Here is a 26,288-nt window from a genome sequence, read left to right on the forward strand (position 1 = left end):
TATGTATAATATACCACAATATTTCTACTAATTATAATAGTAATATAAATGTAACCAGTGGCAACCATTTAAATAAACAAAACAATTTTCTTTTTTCTTGAGCTGAAAGAAACTGATGTGTAAGCTACCCTCTAGCTACCTATAGGGGTTGAAAGGCATAGACACAATCTAAGTCTCAAGGAATCTATAATTAATTATTTATTGAAAACGGTCTAGTAGTTTTTGAGTCATTACCTAACTAAGGGACATCATCCATTTTCTATATATATAGATATTATTATTCTTATGAATTTTCTCATTATTATACTATCCCATGAAATAAATATAGGTAATATTGAATCATTTTCTACACCTATACTAAGTATTTATGGTGTATTATGTATTATGAAAAATTGTATTGTATATTTATATGTATTTATGTATATTATATTACACAATATTATACATTCCGATAAACTACAAAATATTATATATCGATATTTAGTTAGGGTATAATATATAATATAAATTAATATTATATTTGGTTTTGAATATTTAAGTTTCTATCATTCATATATTTATTTTATTATACTAATTTAATATTATGATAGGTACTAAAATATATTAAAATATTGGTATTTTTCTCATAAATGTAAATTTTATAGATTTAAATGTTTGACATAATATTTCAACTATATGCATATTTAATAAATTGTGTTGTATATCAAAATTCATCATTTGAGCTACTAAAATTGTAATGAACCTTTAATCTCCAATACTGGTGGTTCTTTGTAGAAAATTAGATTCCAAAACTTTTAAAAATAAACGAAAAAACTGGAATTTACACGACAAACCTGTTTTCGACCAAATTGATATTTTTGTAATTCAAATACGAATGACTGTGATAGAGACTTAAATTTTTCTCCAACTATTTATTTGTAAAAATTATTATTTTTTAGATATTGAGTATATCTTTTTAAAAATCTATTTTCTCCTATGTTCAAAAAGTTTGAAAATTGAATGCAAGATTTATCAAATATTATACTTAGAGTGATTTAAAAATACGTCTATACCATGTACTGCTGTATACATTACTCAATTTTTTTTTTTTTTTTGGTTCATAAGTTTTTTTATTTGATCTGTTACAAAAAAAAAGAACAATATGAACAATTGATGATAAATATAAGCTAAAATAAATTAAAAAAAATTAAAAGGCAGATTAGACAGATTGCAGAAGCCTCCCAGTGAAGGTATTACGACATAGTAAAGAATTTTGCATGGTAAGCTAAGCAGGTCCCGACACCACTGTCTTTTGAGTCTTTTAATCGGGGATAGAAGTAAATGATAGATCTGAGATTAGGCGATTTTTATGGTGTGCTAGGTCGCTATTGAAACGTTTGTAGTAGGTTTTTGCTAGTTCAGAGACAAATGGTATTTTGAGATCAGAACGGTGGGTGTGGTTAGAGACATAGAATGTCGCTTTTAGAATTGTACGTATGGTTTTTGATTGGAATCTTTGAATGTGGTTGATATTGGAAGATTTGGCAGCGCCCCATAGTTGGATCCCAAGGTGAAAGTCCAAATGGGCCTGGAAGGAACGTGTAACCTTGAGACCTTCATGTGCTTAGAAGTTAGAAGTGGTCGAAGGAGTCGGAAGCTATCATTAAGTGTGTGGGTTTTGCTAATTATGTGAGGTTTCCAGGTGAGACGACGGTCAATAAGGATGCCGAGGTATCGTATACACTGAGCAGGAGGAAGCGGTTATTTATTGAGATAAACTGTTGTGCATATTCCATGGCGAAGTGCAAAGGTTCCGTGGATGGATTTGGTTTCATTCATGTTACTCCCCATGTTTTGTGCCATGATTCAAAGGAGATGAGATGATCTTGTATGTAAGACTGTAAGAGGAGGCTAAGCAAGGATCTGGCTGGTTGTTAATATGGCTTTGTCATCAGCAATGCCGTCAACTAAAGTATAGTATAGGCTGGTCTGAGTTGTAGATATTGAAGAGCAGGAGGGCAATTACTGCACCTCGTGGTACGCCTGCTTTTATTTCAGTAGGAGAAGAAAAGGAAGAGCCTACACATACGGAAAAGAACCTATCTTCGAGGTAGGATTTGAGAATCAAATATAAGTGGCTAGGAAGTTTAAGCTATATAGATTAATTTAATCTATTATTATATCATAAACGGCATGAACCTATTATAGATAATAACATCGCTAATACTTTACTTACCTACGTCCCGTATCGTGGACTACGTTAGTATTAAGTTATATCATATATTTATATGAAATAACATTATAATAGTTTTCATATTATAATATATGCTGTTTGTTTTTTGCAATGAAACTAGTTGAACCTATAGTATTATGTAGTATATGAAAAATAAATTACCAACAGCAATTATTAATGCAAAATATGTGTACTACAATATCTTTGTGTGGCTAGGCTTGGCGCGTTTTCTGCTACCAGTCGCGGAATGTGACTGTGAGTAAGTAACGGTCACAGCTACTAGCTCCCGGATGGGTGACCACCCGGGTTCATAGTAGTTAAAAACCTTGCCACACATACACGTGTTTGCTACCTACCGTAACAACCGTAAAAACAACCTACCTACCAACCTTACCCCTATCAAGGTTTATAAACCCTACAACAGCTAATGGCCTTAGTCGCCGAGCTTAAGTTGAATAAAAAAAAAAATATCTTTGTATACAACATAACACTTACACTATTTTTTTCTTTGGTTTAGTATTATCATTTATCAAACTTTTAAAAATGTTACTAAAATTAGCAAAATTATAATATTTTAATATATTATATTGCTAATAAAATAATTAATATTTAAATTACATTTTCTTAGATACATCACTTACCTATGTGTTATAAATTAATAAATACATTATTGTTATAAATAACTAGGAAACATAAATTGCATTTATTTATTATATATTTTTATTATAAATAATTTAAAATGTCAGTTAGTACTTATTACATAGTAGTAATTTTTTTTAAATTAAAAATTAAACATCTTCAAATTAAATCAAAATATAAAATTTAAACCAATATTAAATTAACAATAAACTTAAAGTCTTGCTTAATCAAATTTGGAATTACATTTTATAATTTACCGGAATTCTTACCATCATAATATAATTTTTACTATTATTGAGTAAACGTTATACCTACATAGGTAACGTGGTATAACTGTTGAACAACAAGAATATAAACAATAATAAGATAACACCAAAGTTCAACCATTTAAATTGCATTTAGTGCTAAAAGAATAACATAATATAATTTTATTTAATTTAAAGAGTCTAATAACAATAGGTTATAAAAAAAGCATATACTATGAAATAGTTAATAAATATACTATAAATCAGTTAACAACATTAATCACAGTTTACGAAAACTACTTAAAATTATTTAAATACAACGTTTTTGCTCTTATAAAAATGTATAAAAAAGTAATTTTTGTATATATAAAGTTAAATATTTAACAAAATGATTAAGGCATTATGATAGTTAAGATTAATATTATTATTATAAAATATAAAATATGAAAATAATGAAAACTTATTGTCATCAAAATTATAAATATTAAAATGAAATATTGTTTTACAATCATTTTCCATTAGAATTGTTTTATTGTATTAATAGAATGGTTTTCAAAGTGTTTAACATGTTTGCATGATTTTGATTTTATATTTAATGTGTTAAGGAAAATCGCATACCTACATTAAAACGTGAACTACGTGAACATGTATTACCTACTACTACTAATAATAAAATGTATTACTATTTTGACCGCAAATAATAAAACGTGAACCATTATAACATTCGAAATAATTTTTTTTTAGCTTTTGTATGATCCATTTAATACAGGAGTATGACTAGACGAAGATATTGAATCTATTTCACTTCTTGTGTTTAGTGCATTTAACATTTTTTTAATTTCTTCTACTGATTTTTCTACGGTATTAAATTTCTTAATAAATACATCAAGAATTTCCATACAACTTTTGTCTGCTCCCTCTAAATTCAAATTAATTATTGCCTTAGCCTCATTGACAATTTCTTTCTCGAGATAATAACCTTGACAATTCGCAATACATCCTATTTGACTTTTTTTTGTAGATGACCCAAAGTCGACAAAATTTCTCTGATTAGTTAATATTTTTATTTCCGAATCTTGTAGAGCATCTGGAAATAGCCTTATTTTCAGATAAAATCGTCTTGTACATAAAGAAGGGATACTGTATCCAAAATTATTTATGTGGTTTTGAGCTTTATGAATCCACGAAAACGGGTCACCTAGTGCCATTTTTTCAAAGTAATGTATAAGTTTAACCCGGGATACGTGAGCAACGATTTCCGCATCAGCTCTAATTGCTTGGGTGTCACTCACAGCAAGACCATTTAAAAGATTTACTAAGACAATGGCGATGAGGAATATAAATAAAAGAAATAACGCATGACTAACTATTGGATGCAAACTAAAAGGCAATGAACCAAATGTATCAAATTCTCCAGTCAACATGACTATAGTTTTGAATGTCGCTGAGCTGGGATCGTTAAATTTGTTATCGGTGTCTGCGTCATTTCTAAATAACATATAAAAACTTAAGGCAAATGCTATTATTAATATAGAATACCATACTAAAAATTGTAAAAAGTTTTTAGTAACTCGCTTAAACATCTCTAGGTGGGTGGCAAGCGCTGGATGTCTACCGACGAGAAGGATAAGTTCACCCCAAGAAAGTAGAATGACAATGGCAGATATTTGGTTTCTATTTGATATACAAGACATTTCACACAATAATAAAATTGAAGTCAAAACAATGAGACTTATTTCCAACCAGTTTTCTAAGCTCATTATGTACGTAATCGGAGATGAGATCAACTGGAATAATTCACGAAATATTAAAGCAATAAGGAATCCAAATACCATAACCCACAAATAAACAGCCGTATCACTGCTAAATGGCACACTGTTCGTGGAGAATTCAGTAATATTATCTTGAGTGAGTGATAAATTACTATTTTGAACACCTATTTTAAAAGTTAACAGCGTGTAAATGGTTAAAAGTGCCCAGAATCCTATATAAAACGCTAAATTCACTTTATAATATCTTTTTATTGCAAACCATTTTAAATGCAAGAAGCTAGTTAATACAGGATGTTTTAGAAGAGGCCTGAGTTCTGGAACTTCACTTATATATAACAATGGATCGGTTTCTGGGATATTTTCGGGAATGTACTCTAGACCTTCTAATTGTGATTGATAATTATCAATATCTTTCTGCTTGTAAATCTTTGGGGGGCATAAAAAGTTGTATGAACATATAATTTCGTAGTTAATATCTTTTGGAGATTTTCCGTTTGATTTGATGCATTTATTCAAATGAGATTCTAATATATTAGGACTGATATCAGCAAGTGGAGGATCTCCAAGAACGTTTCTTTTCCCTATATAAGCACCATTCTCCAACAACAACAATATGGAATCTCGATCACCAATTTTTGCTGCGTAATGTAGACAAGTATTACCTTTATCATCTGATTGATTAATATCTAGTTCAAAAGGATTGGTTACACTTTTTTTTAGTAACATTTTAAATGACCTATCATGGTCACATAATTCAGTATTTACATCTAATGAGTTGTGGTTTTCATCAGAACCTTTAATTACTTCAAGAAGTGCTGTGCCGTTACTTGTTTGATAACATATACATTTTTTACTATTCAAAAACAATTGTATAATATCTGCAAAACCTCTAAACGATGCAATAAAAATTGCATATTTAGTATTAGAAGGACATATACCATTTGGATCTACATCAAGATTGAGTAAAATTTCAACAACTTTTGGTAAACCGAAATCACATGCATATTGAAGATAAGTGTGCCTTCCATCATGATTGTTAAGGTCAAGTTGTTTTGTGGAAGTTATGTATGAAATAAATCCTTCTATGTCATTTGAGTAGAGGTATACAAACGGGTTATCGCAGTGGTCCGTAATAGTTCTTGTACCTTCTGGTGGCATTTCTTCCGTGAGATGTGGATATTTCTCATATATCACACTTCTTAGTGATTTATCCCAAATGAACAAATCCAAGTCAACTTTTGGACATCTATAAAAAAAACATTTCAATACATTATTTAGAGGTTATTTTTTACGTACTTACCTAATAAATGCTATCATTAGTTGATCATTTTTTTTCTTCGAAGTAGCGGCCAAGTATGCTGGAGTAAAGCCTTTCCTATTCAATTGATTTGCTTTTATATTATTCGAATTCAATAGCAATTCTGTGCATTCTACACTTCCAGATTTTGCTGCAAGGTGTAAAGCCGAATTCCCATCACTATCTAATAAATTTATATTGGTTGGAGGATGTTCCAATAATACATCTAATGCGTCTTTACATCCATTCGCAGCCGCTAAATGTATCGGAGCCTTTTTCCGATTTTTATTAATAACGTTTACGTCTACTCCTACCGATAATAGTATTCTGATGAATTCTGATCTACCCGTTGATATACAACATATATCTAATATTGTGCCATGATAAGGTTCGTCAAATATATTATCCAAGTCTACAGATGAATTTCCCAACCCTATTTCTAGGAGTTTTTTGAATAAATCTAAATCGTTTGATTGGACGGCTTTGAGAAGTTGATCGTTTGATCCAATTGAACACACATTTTTTAACTCGACGTCTTCCATTTTTAGGTTTGAATTTTTTTTCAGACCTAAATATAAATAGAAGCAATTAGGTAGTGTATTATGTATAATTTGTATCTACCAAAAATATTGCTTCAATATACCTGTTTTAATGTGACCTGATAGATATTATTCCAATGAATATTGTCAGGGCAATCAGCCAATCAATATGACAGGTACATGACACCATAGGTTAGCTATAAATGAGTATTAAATTATTTAGTGTTATTGTTTAGTAGTTAGTGCAAACAGATATCAATTTATATTTCATGAAATAATGGCGAAATGAACCTAAATGCACAAATTTTATTTTATTTGTACACAAATTATTAGGCGACAGTAAAATTAATATAACTGCCTCGGGTCTTAATTATAGTCATATGACATAATGACAATCATTTCGTTGCCCATTTGTATCCATGGAAATGCATTCCATTGCCACAACGGACAAAATAAATGAAGTATCGATTCATTATATATATATTATACCAATAATGATAACATTGAACTAAATCAAAATGTATGTACATTTCTACCTGTAAAATATATATTTTAAAGAAAACGTAAAATTATATATTTAAGTTTTAATTAAACATTTTATCGATCAAATTATTTTTTATTATTAAAATGTATTATGTTTGTTCGTTGTTTTTTAGAAGTAGTCTTAATAATTACAAAAAAAATCAATATAGGTGATGTAATGAAACGCTATTTATAAATTACTACAGAAGCATTCGGATTAGGTATGCATTACGTCAGAAAATGAAGATTGTACATATTTTTTTTTTAACATTTTGCTGTAACTTTAGTCTATAACTTTTTTTTTTTATTTAGTTATTAGTATTAATACGTCTCAACTCCAAAATTATGATACTGCATATTATTTTAAGACATAAATACCATCATATTTTATGTGAGTGTTATGAAATAATTTGATTAAAAAAAAATAATATAATATAGTGTTGCCAGTAAGCTTTCTATAGTAAAGTTAAATAAAAATTACTAACAATATTGACGATTATTATAAAATAATAACTTAACAATATTTATATTGGTTCTAAAATAATATTGTTTATTTTATTAACAATGAAGTACATACTTCATTTCTATGAAACGTAAGATATACAGTTAGGATTATTTTAATTAATAATACATTATTATATATTAGTTGGCACCGTAAGTAGTCCAAACATTTAATTAGATGCTCAAAATATATTGGATAATCAATTTAATTTGGCGTTAAGCAGATAAAATAATAATAACCTGTTAATCTATGTGTATAATAAAATAGGTGACTACATAAAATAACATAATTTCTCTGCTATAAAAACTAAATAATTTGTATCATAAATAAAATATTTCATGTTGCTTTATACTATAGATTGCACGTACAAATGTAAATCTACTAACTATTATTTATAATATTGATTATAAAAAGTAGTTTTAATTAAGACCAATGGTATATAGATAGAAAGATTATTTAAATTAATTGATTTTACGAAACAATCCTATGTAAGTATAATAGTGATGTATATTGTATACAACTGTATGTAGACAACTATTAACTGTGCCAATTTTAGTTAAAATGTACTCAATATTTCGTATTATGACCTGTGTCATATTTAGTTGTGTACAATGAATAATTTGTTTCAAACTATGTAAACTTATTCAAACAATGCTAATCGATATTATTATAATAAAAAATGAAATTGTTACTTATTGTTTTAAAGGATTTTACTTTTGCATTCTAGGTTTTACAGTGTCCGTACAAATATAATATATTTGAGACGTTGTCGCACTATAATTCTGTCACATTATAGTCAATAGGTAGTTAGCACATATTTTTATAATATTCTATTTATATGATGTTACAATTATCTGCGACTATTTAGTACGCCCAAACTTCGTTTATTTAGGTGTGGAAAATTGAAATGTACTTACTGTAGGCGGTTCAGAATGAGCACATTGAACAAGCACACACACACACACATACACACACGCCCGAGCTCGCGTACACACACAACCACGGTATCACGTACACGGTACTCTCCGCACGACTGAAACGAACGTCGGCGGTGGGCACTAAACAAGTCGCTATTGATACAGGACGTTAGCCGATGGTACCCCACCAACGAAAATAATAATAATAAAAAAACACTGAATATTGTTATATTACAATCGGACAACATTCTAAACCGTCTCCTACGCGCCGTCGCTTTTTCTGTATGCGTAAACATTATACAAGTGCGTAAGCCGTAGATCGGATACTGCAGTGTGATGGGGGACCACTTATTACGAAAAAAATAATTTTGTTCAATGCCGCCGACGACGGTGCAGTCGGAGCAATTCATGATAATATATCAGTACATCTCCACGCCAGGATTCGTTTCAGCGCGTCACTCAGAGTGTATAAAAAAAAAAAATATAGATTTTTCTATGTTTTGAATACCTACGTCGCGTTACGCTCACCCATGTGCAGAACTTTAAATTCCATAACAATATCATTAATATTAATACGTCATAATATTATCACAGCTGCGACGGGCACACTTGTTGATATTTCCATTACGGAGCGCGTGGTGTTCGTTTTTTTTTTAAATATTTTAAGACATGATGTATAAAATTATAAATCATATCATCGGCTAATGACATAAATATTATGTAATTTAATATTATCATTTGGAATGATCCGTTCGTCGAGAACAGTAGGCGTAGCATTATAGTCATTTTTTCTGTACGTGTAGACATATTTTACATTGGCTTTCACTGTAGTTCGGATACTGTATGGTGGACCACTTGACACGAAAAAATAATTTTGTTCAATGCCACCGACATATATTATATTATGACTATATAGTCAGAGCAATTCGTACCTAACAGTAAACCGCGCGGCCTGGATTCGAAACGGCACGTTACGTGTACCGTACTCCACATGTAAAACAAAACATTGATTAATTTTATGTTGAGTTTAATAGGTTTATCGTATTACACTTATGTGTAAAATTTTTGATTCCATGTTATTGTAAACTATTTTAAAACACAATATTATTACAGCCACAGCAAGTACATTTGTTAATATTCGGTCCAATTTATTTCCATTACGATATGACGTGTAGGTTTTTTTATTTTGACAATAAATTATAACATAAATTATAAATTATATTATTGACAACCTAATTATATAAATACATAAAATAATATTATCGTTTTGTATGGTGCTTTCGTCGAGAAAAGAACATCTATAAGATTATATAAGTAGTGACCTATAATATTATAGTGTTATGAACTGGGATTGTTCACAACAGTCGTTTGAGTATTGCTTTTTGTATTGAAGTTATTATTACTTATGTACCCTTTATGTGGTAGATATTACTAAATATCTGCAATACCAATAATTATTGATTATTATTGAATCATATCTGTTATGAACATTTTCATATCAGATAATATCAATAAATAAATTAATATCGTTTGAAAATGTAACACGAAAGGTCTGGCTGATTTGATTCTATTCTTATACATTTTATGCTGTTATATACTTTCTACGAATTTAGTTGCATGTAGAGGGAAAGGTCATGACCAATTCGTATAGAAAATATTATGAGGAGATTTTAGAAGGAAGGATATAAAAGGAAAGAGCAACTACCGCATGTAACAAAATCAGAAAGGAATCACCGACTTTTATAAAGAACTTTGCAAAAATAATGATTACGATGACAATAATACCAAAAGAGTGAGATGAGCTCTTAAAGAATTGAGAATTCCAACGAAAATATCCCACAATAACGTGGTAAAAAAGCAATTTTATATTGTGAATTATATTCGATTCATTTTTTATTAAGAATTAAGGAATATCTAAATAGGTAATAAACCTTATTGTGTTCCGAAAAAATCTTGGTATGTAATAGATAACACACTTTCTACTAAAAATTATTTTTCTACCGAAAATGACTTTTAATATTGGGAATTGGTCAATTAAGCACATATAGGACTACCAAGTCTATTTATGAAACTAGGCAATTGCTCGAGTGGATCCTATGAAAAAAAAAAACTTTGGAAGTCTTAAAAACTATTTTTAGTCAACTATAGAAGTATCAAAAAAAAATCCCCCATGAGGTATTTTACAATCTCATTTAGAAAAATTAAATGTATAACATTGCACACAAATCAAAAAACAATGAAACAATATAAATGTGCTATCTCAAAGTAAAAAATATAATGAATGACAAAAAATAAGTTTAATTTCATATTATACATTACTTTTGTCTATATTAGGTAGTAGATAGCTAATAGTTACCTGCTATATCATTGAGATACCATTATTTCTTCTAGGATAGTATAATCAGTTGTATAAAACTGGTAATAAAAAATATTGATCCAAATATTTAATCAAGGCCTGGGGCACTTTTTTTAGTAATCAGAATAAATTTTTTTATAACTGAAGTTTGAGGCTTAAAATTTCAAACACATGCTGAAGGGTCGAGGCAGGGTATGGGCGCTGGCCCCTGCCTAAGGCCTGCTTTGAGAATAATATCATGTTAACTAAGTTGCATCATATATTACTATTTTGGCCTACGTTGTTTTGCAGTTACTTAGAAAGTTCCAAATGTTATAAGTAGGTAGTAAGGATGTTCTTAACGAAAATGTATCAAATACTACAACGATGTAACAAATAATAATAAAGTCATAACTGAAAATGAAAAACATTTGATCATAACTGAGCTTTTTATTTTTCTAAATCTGAAACTGGAGAAATCTAATCATGAGGAATTTAAGACAGTCATTCTGAGTATTATATTGCCTGATGTAACAAATTTTAGTGATTAAAATGCATATGATACCTAACCAATATTTAAGGTCAACATATCTGATTCACTATGTCATTTAAATATAACCAATAAAAGAAGCCAACTAAAAATCAGCTCCATAAAGTTAATATAATAGTTAAAAAGGTTACTATGAATATTGAATAATATAATTTTAAATAATATAAAGGTTAAAAAGGTACATACATACAAACGTTTCTTTACAAAGTCTTCAATAAAGGCACATTATAACTAATTCGTTTTACTGGATTACCCGTTAAATATAAAATTATTCGTTCTAAATATTGTATCATTAAGTTTAATAATTAATCTATAATTATAAATTTAAGTAGGTAACATGGTTATTAACAGTTTTATTTTAACGAATCAAGTGGTTGAAAATTTTGATGTTGTACTCGTATAAATCTGTTTCATGTTATCAATTTCTAGCGTGGTCATAATAAATGTAATAAAGTCAACACATTTGTTTTTTGAATAATGTGTACTTCAGTGTTACGGTTTTATTTGATTTCTATAAATTATTTACTTTTTGTAACTAAATTAATTCTTAAGTAGTAATTGCAAGATTGAGTAACCTCCCTGATATTGATTCATGCATTTTAGTGAATGCAAATTATCAAACGCGTATGGCGTATATAATATCTTTAGTTGAAGATGGTTCATGTTATGTACTGTCTATAGTAAAGATGACATTTTTACTAATTGTTTTTGGTTACAGTTGTTATATTATAAACTTAAACTGTATTACAATAATACGATATTAGATTAATTATATATTGTAATGTGGATTTGATTATCAGAGTGCGGTGTACACCTATATTATAAAACTAATATGTTAAATATTGATACGTTAAGTGTTTCATAATATTACCACTAACAATTATAACTTTGACGAATTTAGAAATTTCTCCAATACTGTTTCCAACAACAAATGTAAAATTCAGATTTATGGTACCTAGGTGGGGGAAGATTGGTAAAAATATGTATCGAATTCGTATAAAATGTTTTAAGTTTTAATGTTTACCTAATAATTAATTTTTTTTAATTCATGTATAATTTATAAATTTACATTATTATAAATCATTTCAAGTAGGCATATGTTGTGTCATCTCATTTTTTACATTAAGTGTGTATTTATCAATATTAAATTCAGGTATTCAAAGTATTTGATATTCTGAATAATATTTTTTTAGGTTCTGGTTAGTCTGTATAATGGATGTTCTACAGTATTTGAAAATCGCTTAGCAACATATTTCATGAACTTCAGTTAGAATTCATTCTTTAAAAACTATTGAAAATATGAAACCATTTAGTATAGATGAAACATATATTATGGATTCGAATTATTCACAGTTGCAAGGAAAGTGTTTAGAGCCAGATGCCATTGCATGTGTGAGTTTTCTTAAAAATAGATTTTTCGTTTAAATTGGTATAATATATAAAGTTTATTATTAACATTTTTAAGACTTTACATATTATTATAGTGTTCTACTAAATATGGTCCAATGGTCCAGGAGAAAAAATTCAACGATCCATTATTACCCAAACACCTAGATAAAAATACAATACATGGCATTATAACAAGGAGTATATGAGATTATTTTTTTGTTTATAAATACCTAAGGAATTGTTTTTATTAAAGCTAAATCGACGGCTGGTGATGTGATTTTTCCGAATAAGTCACCTGCGAAAAATGATTGTGAAGACAAAAAAGAAACAGAATTGTATAAAATTTCTCATCACGCGTATGGAATTGGTGAACAGTTAAATCGAAAGTTAGTGCTAATCCGATTTTGACTTGAAAACTGGTTTGTTTATTCATAGAATTATTTAGGTACACAAACAGTTTTGATCCGGATTATCGGTATGGCAAACCTTTAAAATGGTTACCACCAGGTGTGTGGTTCAAAAGTAATGTTCAACCTAAAGCGTCGAATGTAAATAAAAACACGCTCACTGATTATGTTAGTAAATTATTAGAAAGGTATGATACAATAGTAAATTATTTTAATAAGAAAGTTCAGTCATTTTAAATACTTTACTTTAAAACCATTATAAACTGACATTAACATAGTAAAGAGAACTCAGAGAACACAAAATGCCGTTATCCGTATATCGACAACCGGCAAGGAAAATTTACTGGCAGATCATATTTAAGAGCACAAGACGTTTTAACTAGAAACGAACCAGACAAAAAAGATTTTGAGGCAATCGATTATTCAACAGCAGTCAGTAGATTAAAACATTATGTAAAAGAAAAGAAATGCGATTTAATTGAATTGCATGAAAAATTTAAACTGTTTGATAAGGTATAAAAGCTGCAATACACATATTCTATTTCGTTATTATTAATATTATTGAAATTTGATTCTATTGTTTAAAATAAGAAAATAACAGACTAGGGTAAATGTATACATTATTTTTTTAAATGTAGAGGACGGCGATCGCAATGTAAATTTAAACAATTAAAACGCTAATAATATTTCTGTGAATTCCGAGGTCATGGCTTAATCGCTTATGCACATAACAAATACAGTAATACACCATCCAAGTTTAAATAGATAAATTAAGCTTTTATTTTACATGAACTGGATTAATTACTATCTAGTATCTATGAATATAGTGTTAAGTTTTACGCTCACTAAAATAAACTGCGCTTTATTTTGATGAAAATAATATGAAATACATTTTACGACGTTTGAAAGGACGTGTTGTACAACTTTTCGATATGCTTAGGAATTCACGGGGTGGCTGCCACTGGAACAAGTGTATAAAACCTGTTACCAACACAACATTAAGCCCGAAAAGAAATTGTTCGATCTTGCCTTGAATTCTATTAATGCCATTAATGACAACAATGTCAGCTATAATTTATTTCTGGATTTACTCAATCCAAAAGTTAAGTTCTCGGGTGGTTTTAAGAAAAATAACCGAACAGATATCGACAGATTCATTCCAACATATAAAAATGATTACGGAAATACATTGTCTCATGGAATTCAATTAAATAAAAGTACTGAGAAATAATACTTACGTCGGAAAGATGTGTTAGTGTTTTTATACATTTTTGATTTCAGACCTTAGCGATTATACACCTGTTAAGCCAATGGTCTTAGCTTATCAGGAATGTTTCGGGTCCGAAACGAACGTAAAAATGTTACTGAACCCTACAATATTTTCAAACTATGGATTAACTTACAGAGACTTTTACATAGTAATTATTATAATAATGACATATAGTTGTGGTTAACAATACTGAGTTAATCGTATGTTTTTCAAGTATAATACATAACACATTGGTTAATGTTTATGTAGGGACGTAGTAAAGACGTAATGAAGAAACTGTTCCAAGATTTAGGAGTGATCTTACCAGATGACATTTTCAATATTGTCTGGGATAATGCGTACCAATGTGATGGTGTCGACGACAAAGTGAGCGTAGAAGTTTTTAGACAGGCTCTTCAAGAACTGGCGGATAGAATGATCGACCAACATGACGACGAATAGATCAATAATTAATTAATATTATACTGATTTAGACAACTGACCACTGATTAAACAAAAATTCAAATTCCAAACCTTTCCTTGAAATTAATAAGGTATCGATGGGCATCAGTTTATTTATGTAGTTGTTTTGAGAAAATTTCGTGTTTTGTGTACTATACATAACTGAAACATTTTGACATGTAAAGTATCAATGAGTGCCACGAAAAAATAAAAAATAAAATGGTAAGTATGCAATTTATAAAACAGCGTTATATACACACTGTAGGTTCAGTAAAGTGAGTAAGTCAACATAATATAGGTGTCTTATATAATGTTTCATATTCTGCATTAAATACCATTATTTAATTTACATAAAAATGTATTTATTTAAATCAAATGTGACGAGCCATGACACAGTAAATGGACGATATCGTTATCGTTATTTATTTAGGATCGATTATACGATTGCACGATTATCTTGAATTCGTAAACCGCGTACACAAGAGACGTATGTTTTGTCGTCTAGACTCTAGACAGTGATTGTAAATAATGACCTTTGATTAGTAACAAAGGACACACATTGACACAGTATACTATTGTTATCATCCAAGTCCAATGCACTATACAATAATTATTAGTTTATCACAATGTTCATTTATATGTTTTTTTTTCTATTTGTTGTAGATATTTTACTTATTTTCCCTCGTGTTCTGTAGAAACTATAGCAAGCCGATGTACCTATTTAACATGCCATTATCTAGAACCGGAACAACATTAATCATTTTATAATTAAAAACTATTTTATTGAAAACTATTACCTTACGCGTACTATATGTTCTTATTAGATTCTGAGAGGATGAGTGATGAATGTATTGATTTTACGTGTTTTTGCATTTGTCATCACCTTTTGGGACAGTAAAAATGCTTCAATTTTCCACTAGGGTATCTTTTCTGGTAGGAAAGTGATTCTAGTTGATACTTTGGAGAGTCAAAAGTTAAAAATGTCCCTGTAATTTTGTAACGCGGATGAGGGAAAAAATTCCAAAAAATTAAAGAAAAATGTTGATTTTTATACAAACTAGTTTTTGACTAAATAGGGTTAGTTTTTTTTATATAACTTAAAACTAATAGTAGTAGATATTTTAAACTTTCAACAAATGTTTGTATGAAAAATTACCATTAATGATTACATTTTTAAAATATTTTTATTCTTCTTGAGAGATTTTTGATATTATTAAGTTTCTCTAAAATATTGTTGGGTTTTGGGTGCAAAGCCATGTTGAAGTGGTGGGAGGGTGTGGTGCAGGGCCGGGGCGTGCTGACAAGTGGGTTTATGAGTGGCGCAGCGTAATATTATAATATGATAAAATTGTTTATCTCTTTAATTTCCAATCTTTTTAAATTATTTACAACCCTTTTTTGATTTTTTGGAATACCTATACTAATAATTAATAATTAATTATTGAGGTTTTACAATTAAAATAAGTGTTAGTTTTAAAAGTTCTTAAAATTTCTAAAATATAAATTTAAATATAAATTTTTTTTTTAAACGTTAAGAGACATTTGTTACCTATTATTATTATTTTTTAAATATCTAGGACGAAAACGTGACTATGCATGGTAGTCAATTAATGTGCGAATTGTTGTACCTATTCTTTAGGTATTGGAAATGTGAGTAGATATAATCTAAAAACGACATTGGTACTACATAGTTGTATGAAACTGATCTTCAAATAATTAAAATAAGTATCAGTAAAATATTTTTTTGTAGTTATAGTAAAACACGTTCTGTGCGGTCATCACGATATTTACAAGATTTCATGTAAGTCACGAATTTGTTTAATTTCTTTGAAATTCTCAATGTTAAATTGATGAAGACATAATTTCAAATACCTACGCTATATTGCACTATAGGTAATGACTAATGATTTTAATGAGTAAGGAGTTATTCTAGAAATATGTTCTACACACCTTACGATGAAAAATAAAAAAATAAAATATATTAATATTATTATAGGTATCATTATTAATCATAAATAATATACCTACTAATATTGTCTTGTGAAATAACTTAACAACACTATTGGTACCTAAAGCATGCCTTGCACAAATAACTATTGCTATGATTATATCACTTAATAGCGTCCACCACAATAGTGGATTTTCAAAATTGTAAAAAAAAACATGTTTTTTCACAAGACAATATTGAAAAACAATGTAATCAAGAATGATGCAATGTTAAGTGCATTGGTCCTCATGCCAACTTAATATGGGAACTGATCGATGCAATAACCTCTTGTGGAACAACTAAAATATGTTTTTGTATAAATTGCGATGGAAAATTAATTGCTTCGATTATAATAATTAAACAAAATGTAAAATTTAAACATAAACACAAATGTTGTAAACGTTTTTAAGTAGTCCCATACCTCTAGTCCCTTGTCATTTCAAAATATAATACTGATGCTATATGATACCATAACAATTGCGAGTGGTATGTTAGATTACATTTCGGAGTTACCTATATTATACGCTTTCTGACAAATATTCAAACATAATAGTGGTCTATGGGTTATCAAACCAGGAATTAATAGTAGTTCGGCTAAAATTAAATTTAAAAAAAGATTTTCTCATTGTATGCTCTGCAATATTATATTCGAAAATGTTGTTTTTGTTGTTTTTGTCCTCTCCATTATATGACACGGTAAAGATTTTTTTATTGAACAAGTGAGTCTTTGAATAAAAGGCCAATATTTAATGATGTTTGAATAGTCTTGACTTTTTTTATTGAATAGAGTAATAAATAGGGCCCTGATTGTAATGCGAAATGTATTATTTTTCGTTAATTCTCATCAAGTACAAAAACCGTTTCATACATCAGAGAATTGAAAACTTAAACTTTCATTATGCATTTTTTATAATTTTTAGGTCATTTTACTATTTTTAGTGCATATTTATACATTATATCAATCTTTAGATAACAATTTATTGATAATTTCAAAATATTAATTAGGTCAAGAAATTGTGTTCCAACCATTTCTTATTTGTCGATCGTCCTTATATGATTTTGATGCTAAGATAACGTCTTTACTTATTTACAGTGCGATTAACGGCTGTAGTGCGTCCGAAACTTAAACTGGTAGGTAGTAACAACTAATCTGTAATCTGCTGTTACATCTTAGATCGTAATCGAGTTTATTGCACAAAATTCGCATTTTCGTTCTCTCAAAATGTGTTAAAAAAAGGTCGGGTCATTTTTCAAGGAGCTTAAAATATAATTTTGAAGGTATTTTTTGGTATTTTTTTATAGTATTTTTTAATAGTTTTTAGGTCATTCTAATTTGGGTGTTAGTAATAAGTGTAATTATAGTGAAAACTATTGTGCGGATATAATTTTGAGCCATGACCACTCCTTTGCTTTTTATTGTCTAATTTTTATTAGCTGTATAGGTAGTCAAATACTTCTTAATTTCCATTTATCTCCTGTTGTATCAATAACTTATTTGATTTTACCTTAAACTTTGGAATTTCTGTATAATATGAATAATACCTTAAGTAATTATTCATTAATCATTAATCTATAATAATATACCCATTAAGTTTATAATAAAACCTATGTTAATCAATGTGATGTTTAATAATGATGAACACAAAAATGTCTATGTAAACGGATACAGGAGAGGTGGCCAGCGATAAGAGAGCCGCGAGCCGTACAGTTTAAATGAAAAATATGTAAGTGCCAGGAGCAGGAAAAATGGTTCTCAGTTAGAGTAAAAAAAGATAAGATATCAAGTATAATATAATGTGTAGAATGCAAAACAATATAATAACGTACAATCATGTCGGATTAAATTCTTTCTTCGCCTATTAATTATTATTATATATTAATAAAATTAATGTTTTGGGGCTTGCGATAAGACGCTCTCCACATGTGTCTATGTCACTGTTGCAGTGGTGTTCAAAAGAGTGATGATGGGAGTGGTACATCCTCCCATGGCCTTTTTTAAATGTTTTGTATGTGATAATAATAAATTATATTTTTAATAATTAAATAGTGTATGTAAAAATCAGGTAATAAATAACTCAGTCAAATATTTTAACAATTTTACGTTGTATGGACAATTTTATATTAATATTTGTTAAAAATATATAGTATCTGCGGTTATTCATTTTTGAGTTGAATAATTTAATCAATTTTGTTGAAAAATGCCTAAAAATTTTGCTTTTTTTAAATTTAAATTTTTGTTTTTCCCTATTCTTTTAAAAATTACTGGGAATTTATTACTTTTAACCGGCTAAAAGTACTAACTAGAATCACTTCCTGCCAAATGAAATACTGAAGTAGAGATGCTCTGTATTTTTAGTGCCTCAAAAGTAGATGACCGATAACACACATCATTGCAAAATGCATACATTAATTGCTTCGCTGATAAACTAAAATAAAAATTATAATATTACTTACTAGTTTATTACTATAATGTACATTAATTTTTACATAGCCAGTACACTGTACACATCGGCTAACCAATTCTTTGAGCATAGTGCGAGTAACATATTTCATTAGTATAGTTAAGACGTTGAGTTAACTGAAATTAATTGATTATTTTTCGCTATATATTATACGCATTTTACTATATACTTTTGTACAGAATACGTGTATATCCGCCTGACTGATTGATTCCAATTCGTGTAAATGAAACCAATTAGTGAGAAATAGTGACAATAATAAAATCTTATATTTTATTTTTGAGAATAGGTAAGAAGGCTGAAGAATACTTCTTGAATACCAGGCATCCCACCCATTTTTGTTTTAATTAGTGGACGATAATGGTGGTGGAGATTTAATCCAATTAACAGTGTTTGCTTAAAATATATTAGGTAAGTAATATTCAATTATTTTATGTACGTAACTGTTGTTTAAATATTTACGTGTGATTTGATTAATTAAATAAATTACGAACTGTAGGTATTGACAATTATGGTTTAATAAATATTTTTTGATTCTGAGTGAATGTACTGATTTTACATTGATGTGTGATTTTTTTTCTTTATTTATTTCTGTCATCACATTTTGGGATACTAAAAATTTTTCTTCAACATCATCTTTACTGGTAGGAAGGTGAATATAGTTGATGCATTGGCAAGTCAAAAGTAAAGTATTCCCAATAATTTTCAAAAGAGTGTATTAAGGAAAAACTAAGATTTTTAAAACCAGAAAATCGAACTCGTTTTTTAGTGTAACTCTAAAAAAAAATATAGATATATAAAATTGTTATTAAATGTTTATTTCATCATTTTTTATACACGATAATATTTTAAAAATATTTCGACTCGTTTTGAGTTATTTATAGTCATTTGAAATTTGAAATGTTTTTAGTTTTTTATTTTGTAAATGAAATAAAAATTGTTGGGCGGAAGAGCTTGAAAATGCAATACGAGATTCTTCATAAGCAGTTACACAGCAGTTAAAGAATATTAAAGGTCCATCGGTCCGATTTTTTTTTATTTTATAAGTTCAAATTTTCAATTTTTATAGCCACGAATTTAACACAAGAATTTTCACAAATACTTCATATTGTAACCAATACACATCTAAAAAGTATAGAAACATATTTATTTCAAATTTTTACGAAAATACAGATTAAAACCAATGCGCTGAGAAATTTTCATCTTATTTTTCAAAATTAATATAAGAATTTAAAAGATTAAATTAAACGATTTACAATAATTGACATGCGTGTATAGTTTAGTCAATTAACCAATTTAACAAATTACTTGTAGATTTCATGAATATATTTAAAAATGGTAAGTCAAAAATTTAAAATTTCATAAACTTCTGAATTCTTATAAGTATTTTATCTTCCTTAATGTTATCGCAACTCGCAAGTAACATTCTCACTTTTATGTCATTGCTGTACTTTTGAATACTTGAATTGCTTCAAGCTTGTGACTAGTGTAAGTAGTGAAGAGTATAATATTTCATTTTAAAAGATTCTTAAGTTACGAAGTCATTACGTTTTTAGTTGTTTTTTTTTTGGGTAGGGTACCACCTTACTAGGGTCCACGCACATAAGGACCTTTATGCTTTCAATTCTACCTTAATAAATCTTTAATATATTGTATTATAATGTGTTCTTCTTATATGGTAACACATTATTTTTATCAATGGCTTGGAATTTATGTAATATAATTTCGAACGTCTAATATCCAAAATGTTGTATCCAAAATCATCCATAATTCATTGTCTTTTGGCCATTATTTTAGTAATATATTTAACAATTGTATTTAATAATTTTGTCCGTATTTTGTTGTTGTCTTTAATCATCTACTGAGTTATTTGAAATATACTACAGTGTCCAACATAACAACATCAAATTGACACATCTTAATTGTTTATTAATTAAATGTTTTTAGTTTTCAAAATCCTATTCCTGTATATCTCTTTGCCTCTGTTTTCATTTTTAAATGTTCTCTAATGTTTAATGATTGTTTTGAATTTTTATTTTTACTTATTGGTTTTATCTATGGTTTTTAAGTGACCACTACTCATTTTATTAATATAATTTTTTGTTTTTTTTTTTAATCTTCTTGGTTTGTAATAGGAGATTCGTAGTTGTACTAGAAACACTTCTAGTTACTTAATATTTTTTTCAAGTGCAATCATATCTTTGTATTTAACACAGACATTGATCATTTTTTTTCATTATATGAAGAATTATATTTATAATAGAATAAAAATTGACCTTATGAATTTCAAGTCATATTTATTTAACTGTACTGTATGGAAAAATATAGGATTTTGTAATATTGGTATAAGCCAACGACTCATGCATAACACCTGGACTTATAGTGTATTAAACGTTTTTAGAAAACTTTATAGTTCGACCAGAAACATAACAATATAAAAAACACTTCCCCGTCTTATGTGAGGTTATTTTCAGCTAAAATGTCTTGTTCTTCTCAAGTAGTATCCGCCATTTCGCCAACAATTAATGCTATGAAAAAAAGCTTCAATAATACATCAAGAGAATGCACCTTCAGCCCGCCTGACAGTGTTATTTTGGACACGCTAAGATTGAATTTTGAGTAATTTATCACACGAGTACAGTTAAGTTTAAATCTTTATATTCTATACATTCATTATTTTCTTAGCTGTAGAATAATTAAATGAACAAATAAATAAATGATTAAGCCATGGTAGGTGCACGTTGCAAAAAGTGGTAGGTATAATTAAAAATGCATTACTATACCAACAAATAATTAAACCGTGAAACGCGACAATGGTAAAGTTACTTAACTTACTTATATTCTTAAAACGATTATAATTATTAAATAACTTTAAACCCCATGATTAAGAATATTTCTCATCAATGCGTTTGTAAGTCCTTTGAACTGCCATTATGATTTATGAATACCGGCAGGTTTGCTTGTGACAATAATTAAAGGAAATATGTACATTTACGTGTTAAATTATTATATATATTTTTTTTAATTTTAACTATACAATAAATCTAAATGAACATATTATTAAGTTTATGATGTGCCTATACCTAATTATATGGTGAGATAACAGATAAGGTTAACAGTGTAAGAAGTTACGTATTAGTGACATTGGACTTGCTATTATTTTAAAGGAAAAAAAATTGTACATATAACTAAGTAAGTTTCAAAAATTGGAATTGATTTGACGGAATTAGTAATCGAACTACTTGTTTTTCAATAATAATCAAATTTCAAATTATTTATTTATTATTAATGATATTATAATGTAATGTTGATAATCATAGAAATACATATGTGTAACGTATATTCATATTATATGTTATTGAGACACGCCTTTTACATGTTACAGTTGAAAATATAAGGTCGAGATTATTTTTAAAAAATGTTCTTTATACCATACATATTTTTTTGTCCAGTCCATCTATTCGTATAAAGTGAATACTCTGTACTTATAATAACATAAGTTTTTATACTTGAATTAAATGTTGGTATTTTTGATAATCACATAAGAAAAAAATAGATATTCCGAAATTGAATACTTTAGAGCAATTAATTACTGTTAAATTATAATTTCTTTTGAGATATTACTAAGAAATCACAGATAGACGAACTGTATCTACTGTATATGCTTAATTTTATGTTGATAATGAACAGTTATAATTACATACTGTTATAGATTCATGGCATTTTCAAATGGATAGTAACTAAGGGTACTTATTGATGCTCTAAAAGATCACTAAATATGCCTTAAGAATCGGAACATTTTCACTACATTATAATTTATCAGAAAAATATTTGTACTGGTAGTATTATTTATTTATGTTTTAAAAAATCTACATAAATGTAAATGATATATTTGTACGAAAATCAAATAAATAATTATTATATATGTAAATATATATTTATATTTTTGGAATTTGGGTCTTTTTATTTGCTTAAGAAAAATACAAAATTTTCATTTATTAATTTTTTTTTTTTTATTGAACAAAACATAATATTTACAATCTGTATTTACAAGTTATACAATAAGTAAATATGATGGGAATTGATTTACAGGAGGGGGAAGTTGCCCATTGGCGACACCCCGTGGGAAGCGATTTAAGGAGAGAGTAGGTCCCTACACCAGTTCCTTTCCAGACGCCTGGGTGGATTACCTGGAATTTGATTGGATGATAGTTGGGTGATTATAGGATTAGAGTGTGGATATTATTTTGAATAAAAAAATTATGTAGTTCATGTTTATGTTGGGATAAGCCATTTGCATTCCAGAGAATAATATTTGTTGCATTGTTTGTCATTATGACTGATCAATTTGGTAATTAGTGATGTAAGAAGAGAAATGAGAGGGGTTATTAGTGATTTGAATTCTTCGAGGAAGGATGCTAGGGATGGAGCTTGCGGAACTGTTGAATCATGGTTGTCCGAGTTTGAGGCGGTGTTTCTTTTGGAAGCTGTATGGGCGTATGATGGTTTTTCATTGCTGTTGATCTGGCTTGACACGACCCCTGGTGTGATGAGTCTTTTGAAGAGCTTAGTGTTGAGACAAAGTTTGGTTTGGAGTTTAGATCCCAGTTTTATTAATTTTATATTTATTTTTCTGTAACTAAAGTTGTATTAATGTACAACATTTTGTTTTATAACTCATTTTATATCAAATTTCAAAATCATGAACAATGTCAAATTATTTTCTGGTTAAAAATTAAAAAATTGTTTTCAATTTTAATACCTAACTAAAGGTACGTTTTCTCTGCAGCGTTTAACTGTGCATAAATAGTATGGCACCATAACGCTGCATCTAGTCGTTGACTATGTCTTGACCAGTTGTTAAAACTAAATCCTATGCTTAAGGATTGAACGTGTAATAAAAGGTTCAGATTACATTTTTCTTTCTGCAACATACAAATTAAAAAAATACATATTATACAAATTGTTTTTTATTATAAAGGTTCGAAATTTTTGCCACTTAATATACAATTACCACTATAACATTTTTAAAATCTTTCGATTAATTTTAAGCTGTATATACGATGAACCTCGGTTCTACGGTGATTAAGTCTGTTCAACATATAAATGTATTATAATAACCAAATTGTAATATTCTTTGATTTTTTAAACTATTGACTTAACATAATGGTATCTCTCAATAAAGTAGTTGATATTAGTTATTATATTAATAGTATTTAAATAGTTAGACATTGCAGGTTTCTTTGAAAATATTTTCAATGGTGCTAGACCTAGAGGACATACTTGGTTCTGAATTATAATTGAATAAAACTGTGTATATGAAATGATTTGATTGAGTTTAGGTGTTTATTTATACAAAGTACAACATATTATAAGTACATTATATTAAAATGTTTTGTTAGGTAGTTATTATATTTCAACGATATAATTCATTAATACAAGCTGAAATATTACAAAATGTTGAACCTTCGAGAAAATATTTTTATTACCTATATAAAAAATATAGAAGAATGAAAAATTATAAATTCACTGTAAACTACTGCATCAACATTAAACCGCCAAGAAGTTATTATCAGTTACACATAACAAATGCTAGATGGCTAACCATTAAAGGATACTAAATAATTTGAGTATACATAAGTATGCCATAGTCTGATGTATATATTGTATCACCCGTCTAACGTAAACAACCAGTATAAATTATTTTTAGATTCTCTTTAGAACAAGAATGCTTAGTTTTAGTTTGATGATTTTTTTATACAATTGTTAGTGCAGTTAACCTCTTTTTCAACCAAAATTATTCTCGAAATAATCCTGAATAAGTACCATTAAAATATATTTATGGGCTGTATAGGTACCTATTATAAGTATTAATTATTTTACTAGGTTCTGCTGTTGTGGATACGTTTTCCTCTTATTTGCTTCATACGATATTATACATATATCTAATGGAAATATCCACTGTAATATATAAATAATATGCTTTATAATTTATAATTTATAATTTATATTATAATAAACGTATGGGGTGAAAAGGCTAGGTGAAGACATGTTCTGGTGTGAAAAATAAACGCAATTAAAATACTACGTGGTAAAACTATTATTAAGCAATCGGTATTTCAAAACGAATAAATCATCATATAATCGTGAAAACAACAGGAAGTCATTAAAATTCCCAGACAGACGCTCATTAAAAAAATATATCCATATTTGGGTATAAATGAAATTAATCACTGATAAGATATCAAACAACAACAACACGTTATGACTCACTCAAAAGCCTATCAAATCATATCAATTACCGTTTCTGGTGAACGCCTTCAGTCTTCGTATAAACAGAATTAATCAATAACAAGATATCGAACAACAACACGTTATGACGTAACCAACATTGCACATGCTCACTCAAAGGCCCATCAAATCATATCAAGTACATATACAATTTAATATTAATTTCTGCACGGGCAGAAACACACAACAGAATCCAGAGCAACAATACAATATCATGTCAAAGGCCAAGTGGCTAAGTGTTGCATAATGAACATTTATGCCGCCAATAAGGTATACCACATATAACTTCACCAAAAGGCAACTTACAAGAATCTATGCACATTAAAATATGCACGGAAGACATAATAACAGTCATTTTAATTCTACTTCAATAAAGGCACGTACTCCACATACACACAATATTTCAACGCCCGTTCATAATATCATTGCTAAAAAAATGTCACGTAAGTTAAGGAAAATGACAACACATAGGGGTACATGTCATGGCTAGACATATCTTTGCAAATAAAGTAAC

At 28.3% G+C, this 26,288-nt stretch overlaps 3 protein-coding genes and 1 long non-coding RNA gene across 4 annotated transcripts; 2 read left to right on the forward strand and 2 right to left on the reverse strand.

The window, feature by feature from the left end:
- Positions 1-2,986: 2,986 nt before the first annotated feature.
- Positions 2,987-8,783, reverse strand: LOC111036541 (transient receptor potential cation channel protein painless). Its single transcript, XM_022318594.1, has 4 exons — positions 8,646-8,783; positions 6,809-6,901; positions 6,169-6,733; positions 2,987-6,114 (listed from the first exon to the last, which is right to left on the reverse strand). Exons 3-4 carry the CDS (start codon positions 6,705-6,707, stop codon positions 3,837-3,839), a joined length of 2,817 nt encoding a protein of 938 aa, XP_022174286.1. The 5' UTR covers positions 6,708-6,733; positions 6,809-6,901; positions 8,646-8,783; the 3' UTR covers positions 2,987-3,836.
- Positions 8,784-12,829: 4,046 nt separating this feature from the next.
- Positions 12,830-15,037, forward strand: LOC111036510. Its single transcript, XM_022318535.1, has 8 exons — positions 12,830-12,922; positions 13,015-13,117; positions 13,173-13,305; positions 13,365-13,514; positions 13,605-13,839; positions 14,267-14,543; positions 14,608-14,744; positions 14,846-15,037. Exons 1-8 carry the CDS (start codon positions 12,830-12,832, stop codon positions 15,035-15,037), a joined length of 1,320 nt encoding a protein of 439 aa, XP_022174227.1.
- A 4,744-nt stretch (positions 15,038-19,781) lies between these two features.
- On the forward strand, positions 19,782-23,292 carry LOC111036506. The gene is made up of 3 exons (XR_002604782.1): positions 19,782-19,894; positions 21,958-22,123; positions 23,196-23,292. It is a non-coding gene; the product is annotated as an uncharacterized LOC111036506 (long non-coding RNA).
- A 272-nt stretch (positions 23,293-23,564) lies between these two features.
- LOC111036577 lies at positions 23,565-24,402 on the reverse strand. The gene is made up of 2 exons (XM_022318648.1): positions 24,246-24,402; positions 23,565-24,122 (listed from the first exon to the last, which is right to left on the reverse strand). The coding sequence occupies exons 1-2, from the start codon at positions 24,302-24,304 to the stop codon at positions 23,759-23,761; spliced, it is 423 nt and encodes a 140-aa protein (XP_022174340.1). The 5' UTR covers positions 24,305-24,402; the 3' UTR covers positions 23,565-23,758.
- Between the last annotated feature and the right edge of the window lie 1,886 nt (positions 24,403-26,288).

Source organism: Myzus persicae, unplaced genomic scaffold (assembly GCF_001856785.1).
Source record: "Myzus persicae strain clone G006 unplaced genomic scaffold, MPER_G0061.0, whole genome shotgun sequence".
Classification (NCBI taxonomy): domain Eukaryota; kingdom Metazoa; phylum Arthropoda; class Insecta; order Hemiptera; family Aphididae; genus Myzus; species Myzus persicae.